Source organism: Henckelia pumila, chromosome 2 (assembly GCF_033568475.1).
Source record: "Henckelia pumila isolate YLH828 chromosome 2, ASM3356847v2, whole genome shotgun sequence".
In the NCBI taxonomy this organism is placed as follows: domain Eukaryota; kingdom Viridiplantae; phylum Streptophyta; class Magnoliopsida; order Lamiales; family Gesneriaceae; genus Henckelia; species Henckelia pumila.
Window position 1 is genome coordinate 17042426 of NC_133121.1, and position 24650 is coordinate 17067075.

General features: G+C 32.9%; 2 protein-coding genes and 1 non-coding gene across 5 annotated transcripts; all 3 read left to right on the forward strand.

The window, feature by feature from the left end:
* The first annotated feature begins 5243 nt into the window (after positions 1–5243).
* LOC140885954 (small nucleolar RNA R71) lies at positions 5244–5353 on the forward strand. The gene has a single exon (XR_012151366.1). It is a non-coding gene; the product is annotated as a small nucleolar RNA R71 (small nucleolar RNA).
* Positions 5354–14241: 8888 nt separating this feature from the next.
* LOC140880058 (Holliday junction resolvase MOC1, chloroplastic) lies at positions 14242–17304 on the forward strand. Its single transcript, XM_073284145.1, has 6 exons — positions 14242–14665; positions 15035–15140; positions 15588–15640; positions 16384–16515; positions 16652–16724; positions 16794–17304. The coding sequence occupies exons 1-6, from the start codon at positions 14243–14245 to the stop codon at positions 16895–16897; spliced, it is 891 nt and encodes a 296-aa protein (XP_073140246.1). The 5' UTR covers position 14242; the 3' UTR covers positions 16898–17304.
* A 2354-nt stretch (positions 17305–19658) lies between these two features.
* Positions 19659–24390, forward strand: LOC140880056 (GDP-mannose transporter GONST1-like). 3 transcript variants are annotated; one of them, XM_073284143.1, is made up of 10 exons: positions 19659–19897; positions 20579–20749; positions 20937–21171; positions 21272–21411; positions 21802–21931; positions 22275–22373; positions 22739–22893; positions 23103–23219; positions 23909–24006; positions 24219–24390. In XM_073284143.1, exons 1-10 carry the CDS (start codon positions 19887–19889, stop codon positions 24260–24262), a joined length of 1200 nt encoding a protein of 399 aa, XP_073140244.1. In that variant the 5' UTR covers positions 19659–19886; the 3' UTR covers positions 24263–24390. The 3 variants fall into 3 exon arrangements, with proteins under 3 accessions (XP_073140244.1, XP_073140245.1, XP_073140243.1); XM_073284144.1 differs by having other exon boundaries at positions 19659–19871; XM_073284142.1 differs by lacking the exon at positions 19659–19897 and adding an exon at positions 20049–20244.
* Positions 24391–24650: the final 260 nt, after the last annotated feature.

Below are 24650 nucleotides of genomic sequence, written 5' to 3' on the forward strand. Positions count from 1 at the left end.
TCTACACTTTTGCATACTACAAAGCTTATACAACACATTTATTTATAGGCCAAATGAGAGCAAGAGTCCAAGGCTCATTAAATGTGAAATAGTAAAGTTGGTGGGTGCTTGTCTCCTTGAATGTCAATACCATGACCCAACTTTAATTGGCATTTTTGATGTCTTAGACCACAAATTCAGCCTTTTCATTCAACAAAGAACACATATCATATTTTGTGTAGATGTGTTTGGACATATAATTCATCTCTTTTGGGTAAAAGGTGAAATAGTTATGATATTTTTACTATAAGCTGGTCATAGTAAAAGTAAATCTGTCTCCATTTTGATGTTTGATTATTTTGATCATTTTAATGAGGTTTTTGGAATTTCTTGTCTTCTACAAAGTTGAAGATGCCTCTTTTGTGATTTTACAGGATTTGAGATTACTCCAATATGACCTTTGTAGCTTGAGTAATTTTATTTTTACCAAACCTGCGCAAAACATAAAATACAACATTTTTAGTAAAATATTTAAATATAAACACATAACACTAAAATAATACAACTTCATAATTTTAATGAAACTTTACTTTTAAAACACACTTTTTAACATATAAATAATTACAAATTTTAAGTTTCATCACACCCCCAAACCGGCTCATTACTAGTCCTTTAGTAATAACATATCATAAAATATCATAAAATCACAAGTTAGATTTTTATTCCTTAATATATATATTCAAATTTGCAAAATTTAACATTTTAAAACACGCTTGTAAGGAGATCATATGTTTATTTATAAATCTTGTTATCAACTAATATATTAATATATAATTAGATGGGTTATACATATATATTTCACACAATATCAAAATATTAAATATATATAATAATTTTTTTATATAAATATTTTCTAAAAATTTTGAGAATAATATAATCAAAATGATAATAGAAATCATTTTCATAACATGTATAATATCAGAAATATTAATGTAAAAGTCTCAACTCCATATTCTCTCGGGTTAAAGTATTTCATATATAGTTGTTTTTCACTCATGGAGTTGGAAGAAAATTATACACTCATTGAAAATGGCTAATATGTAAAGCAGACAATCAAATAACCTAATATTGAAAATAAAATAGGATAATTTACAAAGAATAAACCCATTTTTTTTTTTTCAATGTTTTTTTTTTTTTTTTTGCACTTGGCTGCAAAGTTGTTTTTACAAAATCAAATAACTACAATAAACTTTGAATATGTAATATTTTTTTTCTTTTTTTTCTATTTTCAAAGTTTATTTATTTATGAGGTAAATCTATTAAAAATTTACCATGAGAATTATAGTAGTGATATTAATACTCTACATCATTACAATCAAACTTCAAACAACTTTGCAGCCAATTTTTATATGCACAATTTTTTTTTGTTTTTTTTTTGTTTTTTTTTTTCAAAATGGGTTTAATCTAGTAATCAACCATTTCTTAATAATCAATAAAAGCTTATAAGTTGTTTTCTAAATTCTCACCTCTCACTCACAAAATTTATGTGAGTATATATTGCACTTTTACAAATTAATTCCTTCAATTATACATGTTATTATTCATTCAATCAATATCACTTTAATTATGTATTCATAAAAATTTTAAAAAATATGTTATTTGAAAACACACAATTATATATTATTTATAACTTATATCCCATCAATTATATATTAATAATTAAATTGATAAAGAAGTGTAAACAAACATATATACAAAAAGACTTCATTTTCTTAGTAGTTTGCAATTTAAATATATACGGAATATTAAAATCTAATCTATTGTGATAATATGATAAATAAAAACTAATATGTGTCAGGAGTTTTTTACTCCTTACTCTGCCATTGAAAAAGAAAAATAAATATTATTATAGCGAAAATTTTTTTTTTAAGGATAAACCCTCCCCAAAATCTGAATATGACATTGTTTTAAATTTTTTAAGAAAAATAAAGAGTACATGATGAAAGAGATATCACCTGAAATTTATTGAAGATGAGGAACAAACACAAACCATTTTGCGACATGTTGAATCAATGATGACTTCAACGTCTTCTTATGAGTTGAGTGTTGGCTTCCCATCCAATTTTTTTATAAATTGGCAAATAGGGTCTTTTTTAGTCAGATTCCCAAGACCATTACCATGATGCTGTTTTTGAAATAGTTTTCATAAACGGAGAAGTTGACCTTGCACATCTCCACTAGAATGCGTCTCAAGAGTCAATGAGATATCATCTAACGACTCTTTACTCAGCTCATTCTTAATGAAATCAATTTTATCTTTTCTATTTGTGGAAACATATCCCAAAGATCTGCATCGTCTATCACAAGTCCATCTGGCACATTTATGACAAACATCTAACCTTTTAGCCTTCCTTTTCTTTGCATAAGTGCTTTTTTCTAGTCCAGACATATTTCAAACATGTAAGAATTTTGGATTTTCGCCACCTATTCGAACCTTGGCTTCAATTATAAGACGAATATCCTCCGGAATTCCTTTTTTCATAAGAATTCTCAATCTTTCACGCCTGCCTTCATTGATCATTATCATAACCTTTTTAAGAAACATAAAAAGATAAATATTTTCCATGTTCTTTGATAGCTTCTTCCATTTTGAAAATAAATCAAAATATTTTTTTTATTTTTGGATCAGTTATTGTGGGAAACCAATTTAACCGACTATAAGAGTCACGGGGTACCGTTATCCGCCACTTAACCGGGAAGTGAACTCAATTCTGCAAAAATAAAATGAAAATATTAATAACAATTAAGTTGGATCATATAGAGGCATAAACTCTTCATCAAGAATTTCATTTTCTAAAAATGGTTTAAGTCTTTGTCCATTAACTTTAAACACATTATTATTTTTGTGATTTTCAACATCAACAACACCATGAGGATAAACATTTTTTACAACATATGGACCTGCCCATCGTGATCTAAGTTTTCTTGGAAACAAATGCAAGAAATAATTATAAAGTAAAACTTTTTGTTCAATTTCAAACGATTTTCTCATAATATTTTTTTATCATGAAAGGCTTTTGTTTTATCTTTATAAATCTTTGCATTTTTAGTTGTTTTCTTTGACAACAATTGATCTCCACATACCTCAGAATGACAAAATTTAATGACACTACTTACCTCATTGTCGAGTATGCATCGTTGAAAAATTTGATCAGGATAATACTTAAACAAATAAGGATCATCCCAATAAATTTTTTTACCTCTTTCAAGAATTTATTTTTATCTTGTGAACTCCAATGAGAAGGCATTTTATTTGTCACAAGAAAATTTATAATATTAGCAAACCAAGGCATAGTAGTAGCATAAAATAGTTGATCATCCGAAAATTTTTTATTTATTGGTATTTTATTTTGAGATGATTCAGAAATTATTTTTGATAAATGACCGGCTACTACATTTTCTTTTTTTTCTTCAAGTTTATTGTTTTCTTCAAATAATTTTGATTCAAAAATATTTTCCGAATAAAAAATTTCCACTAAACAAACATCAGATTGTTGATTTAAGTTTTCTTGTTGACATTCTTCCATGATAGTTTCTGTTGCATTATCATCTTTATCTTCAATAATACATGGTTGTTTACTTAAATTGAACACATTAAGTTCTAAAGTCATGTTTCCAAAAGATAATTTCATTATTCCATTTCGACAATTAATTAAAGCATTTGAAGTTGCTAGAAATGGACGTCCCAATATTATTGGAATTTCATTATGAACTTCTATTGGTTGTGTATCCAAGACAATAAAATCCACAGGATATATGAATTTATCGACTTGAACTAATACATCTTCTACGATACCTCTAGGTATTTTGATTGACCTATCGGCTAGTAAAAGAGTAACAGATGTAGGTTTTAAATCTCCCAACTTAAGTTTTTCATAAACTGAATAAGGAAGTAAATTCACACTTGCTCCCAAATCTAACAAAGCTTTTTTAATTTTATTTTTTCCAATAATACATGAAATTGTTGAACTACGTGGATCTTTATATTTCAAAGTAGAATTATTTTGAATAATAGAACTTACTTGTTCAGTTAAGAATGCTTTCTTCTTTACATGCAATTGTCTTTTCACAGTACATAAATCTTTTAAATACTTTGCATAAGAAGGCACTTGTTTAATAGCATCTAATAATTGAATATTTATTTTTACTTGTTTAAAAACTTCATAAATATCATAATTATTTTTTTGTTTTTTATTATTAACTAATGCATGAGGAAAAGGAACAGGTTTATATGACTCACATGTTACTTCAGATAATTTATCATCAACTTTCTTAATCTTAGGACTCAAAGTATCATCTTTCTCGAAAGTATCAGGATTGGAATCCTTACTCTTTGAGTTTAATTGATCTTTGTTTTCATCACTATATGGATCATTAACTATTTTACCACTTCTAAGAGTAATAATAGATTTTACTTGATCAAATTTTTCTTGATTTTGATTTTTAGGATTAGGTTGTGGTTGAGATGAAAATTTTCCTTTTTCATGAATATTAAGTGCGGATGCAAATTTTGCAAGAGTTTCTTTCAAATCATTCATAGATTGAATGTTTTGAATATTGATAGACTCTTGCTTTTGAATGTATGCATGAATTTCATCTTCAAAATGTTTTCTTGGAGGTAGGATATAAGGAGCATAACCTTGATGATTTTGGTTATTTTGAAAAGGTTGTTGTGAAGGTTGTGCATTATTATCGTTCATCCAACTAAAATTAGGATGATTTCTCCAACAAGGATTATATTTTGTGAAAAAGGATCTAATATCGGTTTTTTCAAATTGTTAACATAATTGGCTTGTTCATTGAGACATTCTTTAAATAAAGGCAAAGTAGGACAATTTTTTGTAAGATGATCATGTGTATCACATATATGACAAACAATTTCTTGAACACTTTTTAATTGATCACTCTTTTTTATTTCTAATGACTCAATTTTTCTTGCTAAAGATGCAAGTTTGACTTGAATATCTACATCATCTTTAAGATGGTAAATACCAACCCCATTTGTTGAATTATTGGTTTTACTTGGTGGTTCAATTGAGCCTATATTATCCCAATTTTAAGTATTTTCTGCTAATGACTCCAAATATTCCATAGCTTCATTTGGGTTTTTATCTTCAAAAGTTCCATTACACATAAATTCTATCATTTGTCTATCTTTAGGTATTAAACCTTCATAAAAGTGAGAAACTATCCTCCATATTTCAAAACCATGATGTGGGCATGTATTAAGTAACTCTTTATATCTATCCCAACATTGATAAAATGTTTCCCCTTGTTTTTGAGAAAAGTTGTAATTTGTCTTTTAAAAGAGTTTGTTCTATGGGAAGGGAAAAACTTTTTTAGAAATTTTTGTTGCATTTCTTCCCATGATCTTATTGAACTTGATCTCAAATTTTGCAACCATGTTTTAGCTTTATCTTTTAAAGAAAAAGGAAAAAGCTTTAATCGAACAATATTCATGCTACAATTTTGATCATTATAAGTGTTGCAAACCTCCTCAAATTTCCTTAAATGCAAATATGAATTTTCAGAACCTAGGCCATGAAAATTTGATAAAAGTTGAATGATTTGTGGCTTAAAATTGAAATTAAACGCATAAGGAGGAAAAACTAAACAAGATGGTGTACTAGTTCTTATTGGATTCATATGGTGCCTAAGTATTCTTGGCTGTTCATGTTCTTGATTATTATTATTATCATCTTGATTATTAGAATTATCCTCCATGTTTAAAATATTTTCAAATACTCGAACAAGTCTACCACTTTGTTTACGACTCCAAACAATCATACAATTAAAAACAACATACTATTTACATAAATAACATAAATAACAAAAATTAAACTTAATTTATACCTCCCCGGCAACGTCGCCAAAAACTTGCTACAACTTAAATTGTAATTCACCCAAGTGTAGGTTGTCTGCAAGTAATATACTCGTGAGTACGAGATCGATCCACGGAGAGGATGCGGTAAGTTTAATTTTAGCAATGATATATTATAGATGAAAATATTATTATAAAACTTCAAATACATAAATTATAAAATTGTCAAGGCTTCAAAGGTTCATTGTTGGTTTATTTAAGATTTTTTAACAAAAATAAATAAAAGAAACTAAAATAAGAATAAACATAAAAGAACAATTAACTATTTAAACAAATATATCATATAATATAGTTCCCACTATATTAAATTCAGATTAATCGATATTTAATACATGGTACCCATAATATATATATAAATGAATAAATATAAACATAAAAGAACAATTAAATATTTAAAAAAATATATCATATAATATAGTTCCCACTATATTAATATCAGATTAACCGATAATTAATATATGATACCCATAATATATATATAAGTGCATAAATATAAATTTACATAAAAGTAAATGTTAGATCAAATCACCATATTTCATTTAGAACAACCGGGTGAGCCACGCTATCGTCTAAATAAAATATATGACTTTTTATGTTAGATGCGATAAAGTAAATGTTAGTTGCGAAAATGTAAATGTTAGTTGCGGAAAGTAAATGTTAATTGCGGAAAGTAAATGTTAGTTGCGAGAAAGTAAATGTTAGATTAAATCACAATATATTATTTAGAACAACCAGCAGAGCCACGTTATTGTCTAAATAATATATATGACTTTATTATAAATTGATACATATATTTATAAATATATAATTATTGTAGTATTTATTGTATCATATTAGACAACAAATCAAGGTAACCACATTCAAGGTACCAAGTATTTGATGTAAATAGATAACAATAAATCATCCAAATTATACCTACAAATAAAGATCAATTAGTAAAACAAAATAAAAAATAGAAAAAGAAATAATATACAAAATATAAACAATCTTACTTGACCAACAATGAAATCTTTTCACCTTGACATAAAAGTATTTATCTTGCCATGAACATAAGACTCAAGAGTAAGGATAAAAGAAATTTCATACTTAAACTTAGAGAAGTATGCACACTCAAACTCTTATTCTTACATACACAATATTTATTTTACAAGTGAGGAATTTCTCTACACTTTTGCACACTACAAAGCTTATACAACACATCTATTTATAGGCCAAATGAGAACAAGAGTCCAAGGCTCATTAAATGTGAAATAGTAAAGTTGGCGGGTGCTTGTCTCCTTGAATGTCAATACCATGACCCAACTTTAATTGGCACGTTTGATGCCTTAGACCACCGATTCAGCCTTTCCATTCAACATAGAACACGTAGGATATTTTGTGTAGATGTGTTTGGACATATAATTCACCTTTTTTGGATAAAAGGTGAAATAGTTATGATATTTTTACTACAAGCTGGTCATAGTAAAAGTAAATCTGTCTCCATTTTAATGTTTGATTATTTTGATCATTTTAATGAGGTTTTTGGAATTTCTTGTCTTCTACAAAGTTGAAGATGCCTCTTTTGTGATTCTACGGAATTTGAGATTACTCCAATATGACCTTTGTAGCTTGAGTAATTTTATTTTTACCAAACCTGCGCAAAACATAAAATACAATATTTTTAGTAAAATATTTAAATATAAACACATAACACTAAAATAATACAACTTCATAATTTTAATGAAACTTTACTTTTAAAACACACTTTTTAACATATAAATAATTACAAATTTTAAGTTTCATCACCGGATATATTTATGGACCTGATGAACTGTGTCTTCGGGGAATTTTTGGATAAGTTTGTCGTGGTTTTCATTGACAACATTCTGGTGTATTCACGTGATGCGGATAAGCATGCTTCTCACTTGCGGTTGGTGCTTCAAACTCTTCAAGATGAGAATTTGTATGCCAAATTGAGTAAGTGCGAGTTCTGGATGGATCGAGTGATCTTTCTTGGCCATATCATATCCAAAGATGGAATTTCTGTTGATCCGAACAAGATTGAGGTTGTGCTTAACTGGTCGCGGTCGACGACGGTTGCTGAGATCCGCAGTTTTTTGGGTCTATCAGGATAGTATCATTGCTTCATTACAAATTTCTCTCAACTAGGTTGACCGTTGACGCAGCTTACCCGCAAGGGTGTTGATTTCGAATGGTCCTCAAAGTGTGAGGAAAGTTTTTGTGAACTTCGACGACGTTTTACTTATGCGCCTGTTTTGGCATTACCGTCAGGGTCTGAAGGGTATGTGGTTTACACAGATGCTTCTCTTCAAGGGTTAGGTTGTGTCCTGACTCAGAACGGGCATGTGATCGCATACGCTTCTAGACAGTTGAAGTTACACGAAGACAATTATCCAGTTCATGACTTGGAGTTGGCAGCTATTGTGTTCGCTTTGAAGATCTGGCGTCATTATCTGTATGGCGAGAGATTTGAGATCTTCACCAACCACAAGAGTCTCAAGTATTTGTTCACTCAGGCGGAGTTGAACATGAGACAGAGGCATTGGATGGACTTGATGAAGGACTATGATTGCGAGATTAAGTACTATCCGGGAGCTGCTAATCTCACTGCTGATGCCTTGAGTCGCAAGGTGCGATTATCCGCACTTCAGACATGTTCGATGTCTCGAGCGATCAAGGATTGTTGTTCTTCAGGATAAACCTTCAAGCACAAGAAGGGTATGCAGGGTATCCAGATGTTCGCGAATTCAGGATGCTCAAATGTCTGATTCGAAAACCCAGCATTTGGCTCGTTTAGCCAACGAGGGTAGTACGTCTGGATTTCACTATTAGTCAGATGATTTTCTGTGTTTATCGGGTCGGCTTGTGATTCCGGAGGATGAGAATCTGCAGTTTGATGTTGGGGAGAGACAAGACGAGGAACCAGAGTTAGTCCAGCAGGCCGCAGATATTATTGATCAGATCAAGAAATGGATTAAGACTACATAGGATCGTCAGGCCAGCTATGTTAATACCATGTGTAGACCTCTGCAGTTTGATGTTGGGGAGAAAGTATTTCTGAGAGTTTCACCTTTCCGCATGATTCTCATATTTGGTCTCAAGGGTAAGCTGTCTCCCAGATTTATTGGTCTGTTTGAGATCTTAGAGAGCATTGGCGATTTGGCTTATTGACTAGCCTTGCCACCGTATCTATCCAGTATTCATGAAGTGTTCCACATATCATTATTGCGACGGTATGTGGCGGATCAGTCTCATATTCTGCAGCCGTCTGAAGTTCAGGTGGATACTGATTTGAACTATGTAGAGAGGCCAGTTCGTATTCTGGATCGTAAGGATAAGGTGCTGCGGAATAAAGTTATTCCTCTGGTTTTAGTTAAGTGGCAGCGCCGAGGAACTGAAGAAGCCACTTTGGAGCTTGAGAGCAGGATGCGTTCAGAACATCCTGAGTTATTTTGATTTTATTCCAGTATCGTACTAAGATGTACTTTGTAAAAATTTTCATCTGAATAAAATAATGTTTCTGCATGTGTTTTACTTTCAGTACTTAAGATCTGATTTTGAGGACGAAATATCTTTAGTGGGGGAGAATGTAGTAACCCGTATCCAAAATTAACGATTAATGAGTATACTAATCAAGTGATCATGTTTAGATTAATTAAACGTGATTAAGGTAATTTCCAACGGATTAACGGAGTCCAAAAATGGACCTAGAATGATCAGAAATGGCCCGGAGGATCGGGTGGAACGGGCGCAACGTTCTGGTCAGCTGATGTCATCCACAACTTCAGCAAGATGATGTCATTGCTTACGAACATGATGGGACATCGGACGCAACGTTTTTCGGATGGACGCAACGATAACGATGGAGGAACGGACGTTCTGTTCTCTGTCTATAAATAGAGGTGCCGAGGCTCATTTGAAATTCGCACCTTCCTCTCTTCTCTCTCGATTCCTTAGCCTTCTAACTTAGATCTAGGGAATTCTAGGCATTCCATCAGGAATTCGGAAGTGGCATAGCGGTCCAGGCGTCGTAGCGAAGCTGTGGCCTAGTTTTGAGGCAAGCGACAACAGCGGGCTGACGACGGACGCAGGTATAGCTTTTGCTTCCTAAAACTATTTAAGAGTATGCAATAGCTTAGTTAATGCTTTTGGAGTAATATAATGATATTATTATCATTTCGCTGTGTAGTGCGGACTATAGGCGTGGACCTAGAGCTGGTAGAGCTTGCCTAGTAGTTGAGGTACGAAAGTAATGTTCGAGATATCCTGACTGAGTATGCATGTATTATGTGACTAAATGATTTATATGACATGATTTTATGCTGCATGCATTTTCATATTGAGCTATCTCTTTGAGATGTCTGATAGTAGGGTTTTGCTCTATCCTGTTAGTGGATGGATTTACATCGATTTGGATCCGGAGTATCCACTGGTATTTGGTATGGGAGCCACCTCCTGAGGCGATGACACAACGTGGTACATACCAGGGCCCGATCTGTCTTTGTTATCTGATCCTTGACCTCTATTCTTAGTAGGCGGTACACTTGTATTCATGTATTTATATAATACGATATACTCATACTCTCGTGCTGAGCGTTTTTATGCTCACGTCTCGTACTTTGTGTATTTGGACACCCTATTTCATGGGGCATGTTTGCATTTGGATGAGGCGGGTGGATCCAGGAGGGACTATGCAGTGGATGGCCAGCTGGGATTTCGCCTAGGGTTTATTTTGATGTATTGGGTTGATACAGTATTCGATTTGATTGTATAATTATTTGATTATTTGCATATTCCTTTCCTTGGGATTTTATTATGTTTATTGCTTTCGCAGTTTAATTTTGATTTACTGTTTTATTAAGTTAATTGTATGCTTAAGTTTCTGATTAGTAGGTGATCTCGGTGAGAGTCACTACAATACTAAGTGGTGGAGAAATATTTATTAACAACTTGAATAGTGAGGGTGATGTGTTTCCAAAGGAAAGTGAACTGAGAAATAAGAAGAAAAAAAAAAAGTAAAGTTGGTGATAATAGGAAGGAAACTGAAATGGGAGATGACTTTGAATGGCTTAATGAGACACATGAGGAAGATGATGATTTAAGTACGAAGGGAGGGACCCAGACATCATACTTTCAAAGTGGAGCAAGATATGAAGAAGTTTTCCATTGTTGTGGGAATGAAATTCAAGAGTGCACAAGAATTTACAAAGGTTTTGACTTTTGGGAGATCAAATGTTAGAAAGTTTCTTTCTTAGCAAGTTTTAGGCAAATTATTGGTCTAGATGGTTGTTTTTTTGACAACAATACATAGTAGCCAACTATTGGCAGTTTTTGGTATGGATGTGAATGATAATAAGATGCTTATATCCTTTGCAGTGCAAGTTGAGAACCAGGAGAATTGGACATGATTTCTCACAATTCAGTTGGAAGACATAGGAGGAATGAGAGAAGGCAAATAAATTTTCATATCAGATAGACAGAAAGGTCAAGTGGAAGCATTGAAAGATCTTGTTCTTGATTATGAGCATAGATATTGTTTGAGCCATAAGTATCAAAAATTCAAAAAAAGTCAAAAGTTTGGATTTCAAACTTTTGTTTCGGAAGGCTGCTACAACAAGAAACAAAAATGACTTTGAGGAGCATATGAAAAAAATTTCGTTGGTGGATCCTGATATGATTGTTAGTCAAGAGACAACATTTGAATGGTCGAATAAAATTCCACCGATACACTGGGCTAGAAGTCATTTCTCCAGTGGATACTTTGTGTGATGTTGATAATGTTGTGGTGAACAACTTGTCTGAATCCTTCAACAACCACATTATGGAAGCAAGGGACAAACCTATCGTAACAATTAGGGATGACAAGGAGGCAAGTTTGGCGAAACTCGATACCCATCCCACCAAAGAAAATTAGGACCCGAACCTGCTCCGCCTCAATTTTAGGTCTGTTCTGCATCAAAATCCAGCGTATTCATTCTGGTTGGACCCGTAGACCCGCTTTACATTTAATTAAAAATATTAAAAATATTATTAATAATCTATATAAATATACTTAAAAAATAATATGTATGAATATACATATGTATATTATATGAAATATATATACATAAAATATTGTGTGTGTGTGTGTGTATATATATATACACTATATATATAATTAATAATATATCATATATGTGTACATAATATTTAAATATTCAATATGCAGTGTATGTTACACATTGGCCAGATTTGTCCTAACATATTGAAAAAGATTAACAAGATGTCAAGAATCCAAAGTTTTCCAAAAACTGGTATGCAATCTATTCAAAACAAAATGAGTATCAAATTCAGTGTTTGTCGGTTCATGGAGTACTATTACCTCAGCATGTGGTTGATTTGGTGAAGAAGACTTGCACATGTGAGATGTTCCAATTTTGTGGTTATCCATGCTCTCATTTAAGCACTGCTATTGGTTACAATAGACAGAAGCTAAAGGATTTTATTCACAAGTGCTACTACTATAACAAGAATGAATATTTAAAGGTATACTCATACATGATACATGTTGTTCCCGGGGAAACTTATTATTGCAAAACACCTTGGCAACAACTTCATGCACCAATTTATAAAAACAAGAGGGACATACCTTCAACAACTGGAAATGAAATTATTGTTGCATCGAGTCAAGGAACAAGCTCTAGTTCAAGTGTTTTTTCTGCAATATCAATTCTCCGAGGTTTCCAAGAAGGTTGCCAAGATAGGGTCTGTAGGGCTACAAATGACATTAATTTGTAGCATTTTGTATTGTTATCGGTGATTGAAAAACATAGGGGTTGTAGGCTAAAAATTATAGAAATTTGTAGTATTTTGTATTAGATCATGTATGATAAAATTTACAGACTCGGTTGTGCCTTTTGAATTGTATGAAATGCAATATTTAGAAAAATTTTAATTGGTTTAATTGAGTGTTACTTTTATTATCTTTGGTTTAAATAAAATGACGTAAACTGAAAATACATTAACTGGAATAACACAAGAAGTTGGAATTTCATATTTCAACATCGAGACAACACAATGAAACACAGACTGAAAAAAATACATCAACACTGGGCTACAACATATCGAAACATATTTTCTTCCCATCACTTGAACAAGAGAACGATAAGCACTAATATAAGAAAACACAAACAGCCCATGAAACATGAACGTAACCAACTTCAATTGCTCCATTATTTCTTCCTTCTTCAATTAATGCACCATTATTTCTCTCTCATAGTGGACATAACCTCATCTTCAAAGGCTTTTTCTCTGTTGTTCAGCCCACCAAAACTGTTGTAACTCTGACCACTAAACTCATCGTTTTCTTCATCTTCGTCTTCATTTGGAATCAAAGTTTAATCATCGGGGTGGCAGCAACGAAAAAAATCACACTGATCCATCGAGCAACTATAATACAACAAACCCTTCTTTTTCTTCTTATTGGACAACACGACCATGATATCAGCCCCTAACATTGCAATAACAAGTTGGAGGAGTTGGGTATTTATTTTAAATTCAAGCGCTCCAAAATGGTTGATTTTCCGGATCTGTAAGAATACTCCATTGAAACCATTCAAAAATGAAGTTGAAATTATTGTTGAAGAAAGACAATAGCCAATGATTCTAATGGTTAATGAGATCCTAGCATATGAGTAATACCCAAATCATGTATCCAATGACTCGTATTTTTACACTTAGGCGTAATTAATTATATATTGTTGACGTGGCAAATCATGAGACATTAAATCTATCATTGGGGTAATACTCATGTGTTAGATTGAACTCAATCGATTCTAATATAGAGTTCAAGGTCATTTACTGTATTTTGCATTTAAAATTCTTGAAAAAGCTAAAATGACTCACGCTCACATCGCGTGAATTTTACTTCCCGAATGTAAGGCTTTTCAGCTACATTCTAAATAAAAGAGGGTGTGTTTAACCTATTAAATTTAATATGAAGTTTCATGATTTTTACAAGTTTCACATGAGGACAAAACACTATTCTCCCAAATTTGTTATGAGCTTATTTTTATTTGCAAAATAACCTCTAATCATTTTGATAAGTATCATTTCACTCCTTAATAATTTTTGACAATTTTTTTTGGAGTAAACAAGTTTTGACAATTTTAATCGGACATAATTTTATCCTTTGTAATATTATAATTACCATTTCATACCTTAGTCAATTACTCAGTTTTAGCAAGTACCTATATATTTCGAAGGGGGAAAAAAAAAAATCCAAGCACCTATATATATTCTCCAATTCCACTCCCATAGTAATATTCTTACAGCGTAATTTTTATGGAAACTCTTCCAATCCAGTTCTTCCCTCCAAAACCCCAATGTTTGATGACCTCTCCAATCGCCGCTAAATTATCAACGCCGCTACTGCTCCGCCTCACTCCCACTTCGTTCCGGCTTTTTGCCACCGCCTCCACCACCACTGAACCGGAAACAGTCGCACTCCCGGAACCCACAGTCCGGAACCCCAGACCTAAAGGCGGCAGAACCGTGAGTAGTAAGCTAAACTTAGACGCTCAGCAGTTGAAATTGAAGTGGCTGGAGTCCATTTCGTGCCCATTGCCAGATAATTGTAATGTTCAAATCCAAGATTCGGAACTGAGAGATTTGGATTGCGGAAATGCTGGTTCGGGTCTGGTTGTTGGGGTCGACCCGGATCTCTCTGGAGCCTTGGCAGTCTTAAAACCAGATAATTCTCCCCAGGTGTTGGTTTTAGCTGTTGGTCCTTGGTTATTATGTGACAAGTGCAAGAAGTTTATGGTCGTGGTGTTTACTTTGAGACTTGAGAGTGTCTCTAGTCTTTATATTGGATTCATTTATGGACAGTTTCAACTTATTCATTAAATATTGATCGCCGGGCTACGTTGCTTGGTTCTGCAAGCACTTGCGTCCATAACTTGATTTTTTTTCATGCATGTTATATCACTGTTATTGAGTTCTTGAATTCGTTTTGTTTATCAAGTTCTCCATTTTTTTAGCACACTTTCTAGGTCTACTGCATTTATTTAAGATGGGTGCTCTGTTTGTATGGTCTAGGTATTTGATTATGGGTGCTCTGTTTGTATGTCCCAGGTATTTGATTCTCCTCACTTGAAAGTACCGATAGGAAAAAGAGTGCGAAAGCGCTTGGATGCAAAGTCAATCATTCAATTACTTCAAACCATTGATGCTCCGATTGGTACGTCACTTTTCATGAATCATGAATGCCACCAGATTCTCGATTTTAACTTCTTTTTATCATCATTCAATTCGAAAGATGCCAATAATGGCTACAAGGTCACAACATTTCATTAATCCTTGCTTCATACAATTTTTACTGCACGTGAATATGTATATATCTTTTTAATATCTATGAAGCAAAGCAATAATTAGTTTGTCTTAGTAGTTTGGTATTCTTTCATTGGTTTTGCATGGTCCTAGGATGTCCGAATTTATAAAGATATTGCCATTGAAGAATACAAAGATATAAAGAAAAAGCAGAATAATGATAAGAGTAATCGAATTGTTTTGTTCATAATTATACTGTGCGATCTAAAATTGATAGCAATGTCAATGTGTTATAATTCATAGTATGTTTCAAACTAAAATATATTTTGAAACTCCGTTGGGTGCTTCTCATGATCAGGAACCACTGCATATATAGAGCAATCAATTCCTTTTCCCCAAGATGGCAAGCAGGTTAGAAATTCTCTTTATCAGCTGAAAAGGTGCACTCTTTCTAAAAAGTTTATCTTCATGGCCATTGTTTTTTCTATTTTCACATGATTTTCTCTTATGCTTTGTGTGTCTCTGTTGATTATTCATAAAATAAACTCAAAATCTTGTATCCACGTATGGTTTTTGCTATTGGATGATACATCTACTTTCTAAGATTTGGTCCGATTGACTATTCTTTGTAATAAAAAACCTTTAGAAGTTTCCTAAGGTAAACTCAAAAACTGTATTGCAAATTCCGTATGACTTTCCTTGATGGGTTTTTCATTTGAACATACCCATTAACTGCTCAATGGATCATTTCATAATGTTTCAACTGGGTGAATCAAGTTCAGTTGTGGAAAAAACAGTTCAGTGATAAATATACAACTATGTGCTAATGCAGATTTCACAATTTGTTTAACACCTCCAAACATACGCTGTGAGAAACTCGAAATATCAATAAACATACCAAGAATACCATGAGTTTTAAGAAGTATGCCTAGGTGCTCCATGAACAATCAGATACTTGTAAGTAGAAACCTATCAATACACATCAAATATGCGCATGGGAAATAGTATAACTGGCTTTAATGATTTAATGACCCACCTGTACTTATCACCGGCTGAGTTGCAGTTGTAAATCAGCGGTGTATATTCTTTTCTGCTAAGTAATTGTGTATTGTTCTCGATTTTGGTCTCTGAAATGTTTATTTTGTTGCATTAAGGGATGGTGGAGCGGGGGATTTGGCTATGGATTGTGGATAGGGATTCTGGTGGCATCAGGATTTTCTGTTGTTCCAGTTCCATCATTTGTCTGGAAGAATGAGTTTAAACTATGTGGGAATCGTTCAAGCAAGGTTCATCCAATATTTTAACTGTTCGTTATATATGTATATAAACTTTAAAAGAGGAGAGAGAAAAAATCATTTAAGAATTTGTCATATTTTTTCAGTTCTTGTATACCAAAATTTATATTGACACCTTGATTGGCAGGATGATAGCAGAGAGCTTGCGTCCACTCTATTTCCATCCATTAGTTCCTCCTTGAAAAGGAAGAAAGATCATGGTTAGCAACCTCTCTCACTATATTTCCAAAAAATAAGCTTTAGCGCTTCTTGATTTTCAAATCATGTAGGTCGTGCTGAGGCTTTGCTCATTGCGGCCTATGGCAAAGGACTGAAGGCGAACTTCCATTCCTCTTGCATCTTGGAAGATTCTGATGCCTTACAAACAACATAATCCTAGTTTATATCCTTAGCTGCTCTAGCTGACCATCAATAGTTGAAAAGTACATTAGTCGAGATGGATCATTTATGTTCGACTCAGACTGACCTGTAATGCATGATGCAAACATTTCAAACCGACTTAATTTGTACCACAGAAAAATGAGTCATCCTCTCATGATTTTGCTAAAATGCGTGCGCTAAAGCCTAAAGATTCTACTAAGTACTAAGTATGCCTTGTTGTATTTTATGGACATGGTCTGCTACCACCATGTGTGGTCCATGGATTTATTGGATCAAAATCCCCCATCTTATGAAGATGTAACTGTGTAATTTTTAGTTGGTAGGAGTACTTCGATTATGTAAGATTTGGGCCGAGTTTCTTGTTTTCTGTGTATTATGACACTGGTTTATTTATTTTGCTTTGCCATTTTCTAAACTTGGATTCTCTTGAATCCAGACAGAGGAGAGCGTTATCTTCCATCTATTTTTTTTAATGGAATTTCCAGCTATTACTATATTATTCTAATTTCTCAATACTGAAAAATCTTCCAAGTTTATGGTTTTAAATTTAGTAAAAAAATATTGGGTTGGGCGAGGTAGCAGTGGCACTGTGGCAGTCACATGGTTGACTATTAAAATTGGTGGGGCCTTTTGGATATCTTGGATTTGGTAAAGAAGCATTATTTAATTGGTCACATGCAGATCCATACGCACTAGCAAAGGTTTAAAAAACGCGAAATGCGGTGAAACATCAAGATCAAGTTTTAAGTTTCGACAAGTTTAAACGTGTTTAATATAAGTTAAAATGTAAAAAAACGTTTCAAACTTTTATTAAAATTTTAATTATTTATTACCAATATATAGGCTAAATAACATATATATATATATATATAATAAATTTAATAGTTCACACAATTTCTCAAATTTTTAAAAACAAAAAAATATCAAAACTATATTTTTTAGCAATGTCTATAGCTAGAATTAGGGGTGCAAACGAACCGAACCTGTTCGTGAACTTTACGAGCCCGCTCGATATGATTCGTATTCGAGCTTATCGAACTCGAGCCGAATTCGAACATGTTCGAACTTTTTTTTCGAGCCGAGCTCGAGCCGAAATTACTCTATTCGATAGTTCGCGAATAGTTCGCGAGCCTTAATATTTAATTAATATAATATAATTATATAATAAATTTAAATATTTTTCGAACTTTTTCGAACATTTCGAGCTTTTCGAACCATAATATCCGAATAGTTCACGAATAAGTTCGAATATTTCGAACCGAACTCGAACTCGAACTTCATTTCGAGCCGAACTCGAGCCAGAATATTTGAAATTATCGAACTTCGAATCGAGCTCGAACTCGAATATACTCTTATCGAACCGAATTCGAGCCTTAAAATTTTACCATTATTCGGCTCAATTCGGTTCGTTTGCACCCCTAGCTAAACCGCATCAAAAATTTTAAACATTACCCAGAACACAACAATTTTGAAGAAAAAAAGTTTTGAAAAATATATGACCGGATTTATTTATTTGATTTGAAGAAAATGGTTTTATTTTGAAAATTTTAAATTGATATAATTTATTTTAAAAAATAAAAAAAATTAATTTTTTTACAAAAATCACGTTTAATCTCGATTAAACACGTTTAATCACGTTTAATATGGTCAGCTTAGGGTTGACTTTTTTTCGTTTTTACATGAATCTTAGCGTTTTCATCACATTTCACATTTTATCTTCGTTTAATCTTGTTTTTTAGAACAATGCCCACTAGTATGTAACGTTTTTTTTTAAACCAGTATGTAACGTTAATCTCACACACACATACAAATTATATATGCGAACATACTGTATAAATAATTATATGAAAATGGTTCACTTGGATGGTTTTGTTTTGGATCATACCGGGTCAATTGGAAATCTTCCCCAAAAATAATAAACAATTAAAGAAGACAGTTTGTTATATATTTATATATCATATATTAATTAATATAATAAGGCTTACTTGTCATGGTCGGCTCGTATTTGTACTTGTTAATATTTAAATTTACCTAAAACTTTGTCTCAAAAAAAAAAAATAATAATAATAATAATTTACATAAAACTTAGCGAGGCTATCTTTTTTTTTAAAAAAAATAAAATAAAATTAAGTGGCTATGGAAGATGGCCTTATTTTTTTTAGACACAGCGTGTATCTAATTGTTAAAGTAATAGTTTGTAAGTTAGATTAACTAGATAAATTGAGCTAACTATGTGCGAGAGATTCATATGAGAAATTGTTAGTATGAAAAATCTACTCTATATACTCTTTGTTGGGTCGTTGTTAATATCTTTTGACGATATAACAATATAAGGATGCACGTGTTATTTGCGAACAATCGAATTTTTTTTTTATTTTTGGAAGCACGATTTATGTTTTTTTAATCACTATTTAGATGATGAATTTTATAAATATATTTATAATTCGTAAGCAAAATGTATGAATTAATATAAAATAAATTAATATTATTTGTAAATATATGTGTAATTTATTTTATTGGACAGGGATAATGTTGTCATTTGAATGCTAATTTGTTTAAAATACCCATACCAAAAATGGGTCAGAAAATGTTTATTATACCTTAGTGTATTGAATATTGATGCATAAATATTGCGCTAAAAATAATTTTCCTTTTTCATTTTGTTTGTTGACCTAAATTAGAAGTAAACGACGTCGTACAACATACAAAATCAGGAAATTTGGAAACCAAAGAAACCCCGTATAGTAATAGAAACAAGTTTGAGTTCTAAGAAATCCAAAAATGAACTGAATAAACTGTAACCTGCCCTCTTCATTGCACATTTGTTAATTTGACTTGTGACACTCCTCCCTTTTCTCCTCCTTTCTTGCACGACGTCCGTTTCACATAAAGCGTGTCTCCGTCTGTTCTTGCTTCTGGGTTCAAGATTCAATCGACACGAACAAGTATTGCGCGCTCAAATGCGTGTATGTGAATCGTAAATGACTCCTAGGTACTTTTTCTTTGTTGGTTATTTAGATGGGATTGTTTTACACGATTAAAATCGTGATGGGCATCCGGGATTTATGACTTCCACTGATTCTTTACCTTCTTTTTCAATTTTTTTTTTTAAATTTTAAATTTTTTTTTAAAATTTTTGTTTGGAGAATCAAGAAACTCTTGTAGTTGTGTTTCTTGGATAGATTTCAGAGTAAAGAACTTGTCTTTTTGGATGAACGCGTGGAGGAAGTGTGGTGGTTTGTGTTTGGTAGTAACAGAGTTGGATGGTTGGTTAAGGTGGCCAAAGGGATTTATGGGTACCATGTTATCCAAGCTGGAAGATCTTGGCTTTTCTGTTGGGTGGGTGGCAAAGATTTTACATCCAGGAAAATTAATGACATATAGAAAATCCTTTATTGAGTTTATGCTTAATGGCTAATTTGATTTGAGGCGCTTTTAGATACTGAAGTTCCCATAATTTCATTTCTTGGTCAATATTTTATTACGGCCTATTCTAGCTCTGTCATTCTTTTTGCATTTGTTTCCCCTCTTTTCAGTTCTAATGTTTCTAAGTAAAAAACCTGTTTTTAGTGTGAAATCAGAATTGGAGTTCTTGCATCTTTCAATGTTGAATCCAAGGATGATTCACAACCACCTTTGCAACTGATTCCCATTAAATTTTTCCTTATGGCAGTGCTTTGTCAAAAGGTGTTTCTCAAGATTTTCTTGATCTTGTTTTGGAAAGAAACACAACAGCAGATATTGGGAAGGGTTCCCCAAGTGGCGAAAGAGACCTGAAAAATCATCAGCTCAACAACTCGCTGGATCAGGTCTCTAGTCCAGTCCGAAGAGAATTAGTTAGCAGGTATATTCATTCCATGTTTACTTCGTGGACAGGTTCTTGGTGTTCCTCTTGTCAAATACTAGGAAGAGTTGTATAATACAAATTAAAATGAAACAACTCTTTGTGAACAGTTTGATTAAAATATTTACATTGGCCTGTATGGTCTTGTGGCAATAGTAGTTTATTTTACCATGTTTGTATCTTTCAGAGCGTCTTTTGGGATGAGAACCCCTGGTAATAATGATGAGATTGATGTGGAGAGTGGAAGAACAGAAAAGGATCGAGAAAAGACTGTGAGAAGTAAAAGAGGAATTTCTTTACACAATCAGGCCCTGTTATCTGGGCTTGCGTATTGTTTTTCTTCGTGCAGCATGATACTGGTTAACAAGTATGTCCTCTCCAGTTATGACTTTAACGCTGGAATTTCTTTGATGCTATATCAGGTTACTTTCCATTAAAAATCTTACCGAATTACTATAGTTCAGTTTATTAATTAAGTCCCCATGTTCTTTAAATATGAACAAAGTTTGTTTTTGGATGCAGAATTTTGTCTCGGTGATTATCGTTTCCCTTTTAAGTTTCCTTGGCTTAATTACTACGGAACCATTTACATGGAGATTAATTAAGGTCTGGTTGCCAGTCAATGTTATATTTGTTGGGATGCTGATCACAAGTATGTTTAGGTACTAGTTTCCCTTATCTGGCACTCATTTTTGGTGTAAACTGTATCATTTGTAAATAGAACATTTGTGATTTTACGATAAAGTATCTGATTATTATTTAGTGGCTAATCCTCATGATAATCTGCACTGTGGTGTTTCTTCACAGTCACAGGTAACATGGCTATTGAATTTTTGAAATTGTTTTATGCGATATGGAAAGATTTTTTTTTTTTTGCTGGGAGCATATATAGATTTCAGCTTCTTTATGATTCTTGATTTTATTTAGATGCCCATAGACATAAATTTCTTTTCTTTGGTTGAATTTCATAGTTTACATGCTTCTTATCTCAGGAATTATCTTAATGTGTTTCACATAATAACAGCCTGACATATTATTCATGTTGCATGCAGTCTAAAGTACATTAATGTTGCCATGGTCACAGTTCTGAAGAATGTAACCAATGTGTTGACTGCTGTTGGTGAGATGTATTTATTTAACAAACATCATGACAACAGGGTTTGGGCAGCTCTTTTCTTAATGGTATGTCTTCTGGCTGATACATAATCAGCCAACTCGATAATTATATTCCAGTCGATAAAATGACAGCATTCCATTGAGTCTTGATATTGCTACTCTGCAAAATTATACTAGTTATTTCACTCTTTTTATGTATTTTTTTACTTGATCACTGCTGAATAATTTACAAGCTAAGTCCTGAATGGCCATCAATCAGAATTTATTTGTCGAGGTCTTAAGAATATCTGTGTTGATTGACACATCAGTCATAACCAAGCAAAACCGGGCTCTAAATTCCTTTTCTACTACTTCATTCAATTATTTGTGATGGTTGAATTGTCCATAAATTTGTGCCATCATTTTGTAGATCATTTCAGCAATATCTGGTGGAATTACAGATCTGTCATTTCATGCCATTGGATATACATGGCAGTTCATGAACTGTTGTCTGACAGCATCATATTCCGTAAGTAACCGAGCTTCGTAATATTGCACTTGCTGAGTGTCCCCTTCATTTCTTGTGTTTATATACTTTTGGTTATCTTCAATGGACACATTTGCGGTGACCCTCTCTTTATTTATTCAAAAATAGAGTGTTTCATCGATTCTTTGCTTGTTTTCAACTCATGGCAATGCCAGGTGCTGCTTAAATTGTGAATCTGTATTGCTTGTCGTTATATTCTTCAAGTTTTGTTAAATATCATGAAACTGAGCTCCTCATGGATATGGCTTAGCCTCTTGGAGTAATTGTTCTGTGTTTTCTGCAAAATGCTGCTGCATCTCTTTTTAATGTTTGAAAGTGAAAAGTGAAAGTAATATTTTGTGGTGCAGCTGACTTTACGCAGGATCATGGATACAGCAAAACAAGTTACTAAATCTGGAGAGTTGAATGAATTCTCAATGGTCCTGCTCAACAATTGCCTTTCGCTCCCTCTAGGAATTTTTCTTATTTTTGTGTTCAATGAGGTCGATTATCTCTTACACACGTAAGTGAAGTTAACTCTAAGTTATTGGTGATTTGGCTGATGTTTCCTATCATCGAAATTCAATATAATTTTCTTTTGGAAGTTAATTTTAAGCCATTAATTTTTTGAGGCAACTCTATAACCTAGTCTTCTACGGTACAGTGAAATACTAGAAGTGGCGCAAATGTGGTAATCTTTTTCAAAATTTGTTATTTTGTTCACAATGGCAGACCTCTTTTGAGATTGCCAACATTCTGGCTGGTGATAACATTTAGTGGATTCTTGGGGTTGGCAATAAGCTTCACTTCTCTGTGGTTTCTACATCAAACAGGGGCTACTACGTACAGGTGAAACTATGCTATCTGTTTCATTATTTCACGTCTGTCGTAGGTGGTTGATTTTGGCATCCTATCTCTAAGAAGAGAGCGGCAACAAACTTGCATTTTAGATTACGCACAGCAATTATTTTACAACATCAAAATGGTGTTATACATTGATTTTTGGTTTTGAAATATCGCCAAGAGAAGGGAGAATCTAACTGGTTTACATGTTTCTTTGGTCTAAAACATATACCAAGAAAATAGCTCATTATCTATGAACCAGTGTTGCATGTGTAGAACTTCAGAGTTTCAATAGGTGCAGTCATGATCATGAACAATAAAAATTACCCAAGGTTGCTGCACTTGGATTGATAAATTTAATATGGAAGGAGGGATTTGATGGATCGATTTCAAATGACGCCTATCTCGGGTGCATTTGAGAAACAACTAGAATTATTATTGAAATTGCATAACTTGATATAATGGAGTGAATTTGAAATTCACTTCAATGTTGTCCATCCAAGCAAGCCAATTTGTGATCAATGGTTTGATATTCATCATCTCAAATCCATCAATCCACGCACAACCTAAGGTAAAATCTGGGGATCTTGAGATCTTTTATTGCTTGCAGTCATATCGGCTGTCGGTCAACCGAAGTTAGATTTGCTCATCTTCTTTTTGGCAAATCCATTCACATGCATAGCATATTCCTGCAGCCTTATAGGGTCTCTGAACAAGATACCTCTCTCTGTTGCTGGCATCCTCCTCTTTAAAGTCCCAACAAGTTTGGAAAATTCTGCTAGCATTTTCTTTGGTAAGCCTCTGTCAACTCTGTGAAACCTTATATTCACGAGCCGACCCTCGAAATTTTGATCAGTGACGACTTTATAGAAACTACCTTTCAAGAGAAAATAGATATAAAAGATAGACTTTCAGTCAATAAATGATAGGCGAAACCGCACATGCTCGATCTCATCGAGCCTTCCCTGCAATGTGAAACTGTTTAATTGGTGTTTCTTTGTACAGGGTTGGTGGCTGGGGTGTTCTTTGCAAGAGCAAAAATGCGTTAGATTATTTCAGCAGTTTTGAAGAAGTTGGAATTCTTTACACGTGAAACACTCATTGTAACCAGCCTTTTGGCTTGTATTGAATTTTGATTATTTTACGTACTTTTACATGCGATAAAAGTGTTTGAGCATAATCTAATTAATTATTCAACTATTACAAATTGCATGAAAATTTATAGATGTAGTTCAACCTAACTGTTAGAACTTGGACTTATTTAAAAAAAACTGTTAGAACTTGGACCTAACTCACCGTCAAAAGCTAACTCAAGAGGTTTGTCCTTGTCTATATATTAAACTCTCAGGTTATTTAATCTACCGATTTGGGATAAACTAAACATACCAACACTAACAAAGATTCATAAGTTTGGGAAATCTTTTAAATTTAAGCAGG

Excerpts from the sequence above, each read along its gene's own strand:
- LOC140880058 (XM_073284145.1), top strand. The coding sequence starts at position 14,243 with ATGGAAACTCTTCCAATCCAGTTCTTCCCTCCAAAACCCCAATGTTTG. Across the intron at positions 15,141-15,587 it reads AACCATTGATGCTCCGATTG|GAACCACTGCATATATAGAG; the intron begins GTACGTCACTTT and ends TCTCATGATCAG. Across the intron at positions 16,516-16,651 it reads GTGGGAATCGTTCAAGCAAG|GATGATAGCAGAGAGCTTGC; the intron begins GTTCATCCAATA and ends CTTGATTGGCAG.
- LOC140880056 (XM_073284142.1), top strand. The coding sequence starts at position 20,117 with ATGAACGCGTGGAGGAAGTGTGGTGGTTTGTGTTTGGTAGTAACAGAG. Across the intron at positions 21,412-21,801 it reads CTGATCACAAGTATGTTTAG|TCTAAAGTACATTAATGTTG; the intron begins GTACTAGTTTCC and ends TGTTGCATGCAG. Across the intron at positions 23,220-23,908 it reads ACAGGGGCTACTACGTACAG|CCTTATAGGGTCTCTGAACA; the intron begins GTGAAACTATGC and ends ATATTCCTGCAG.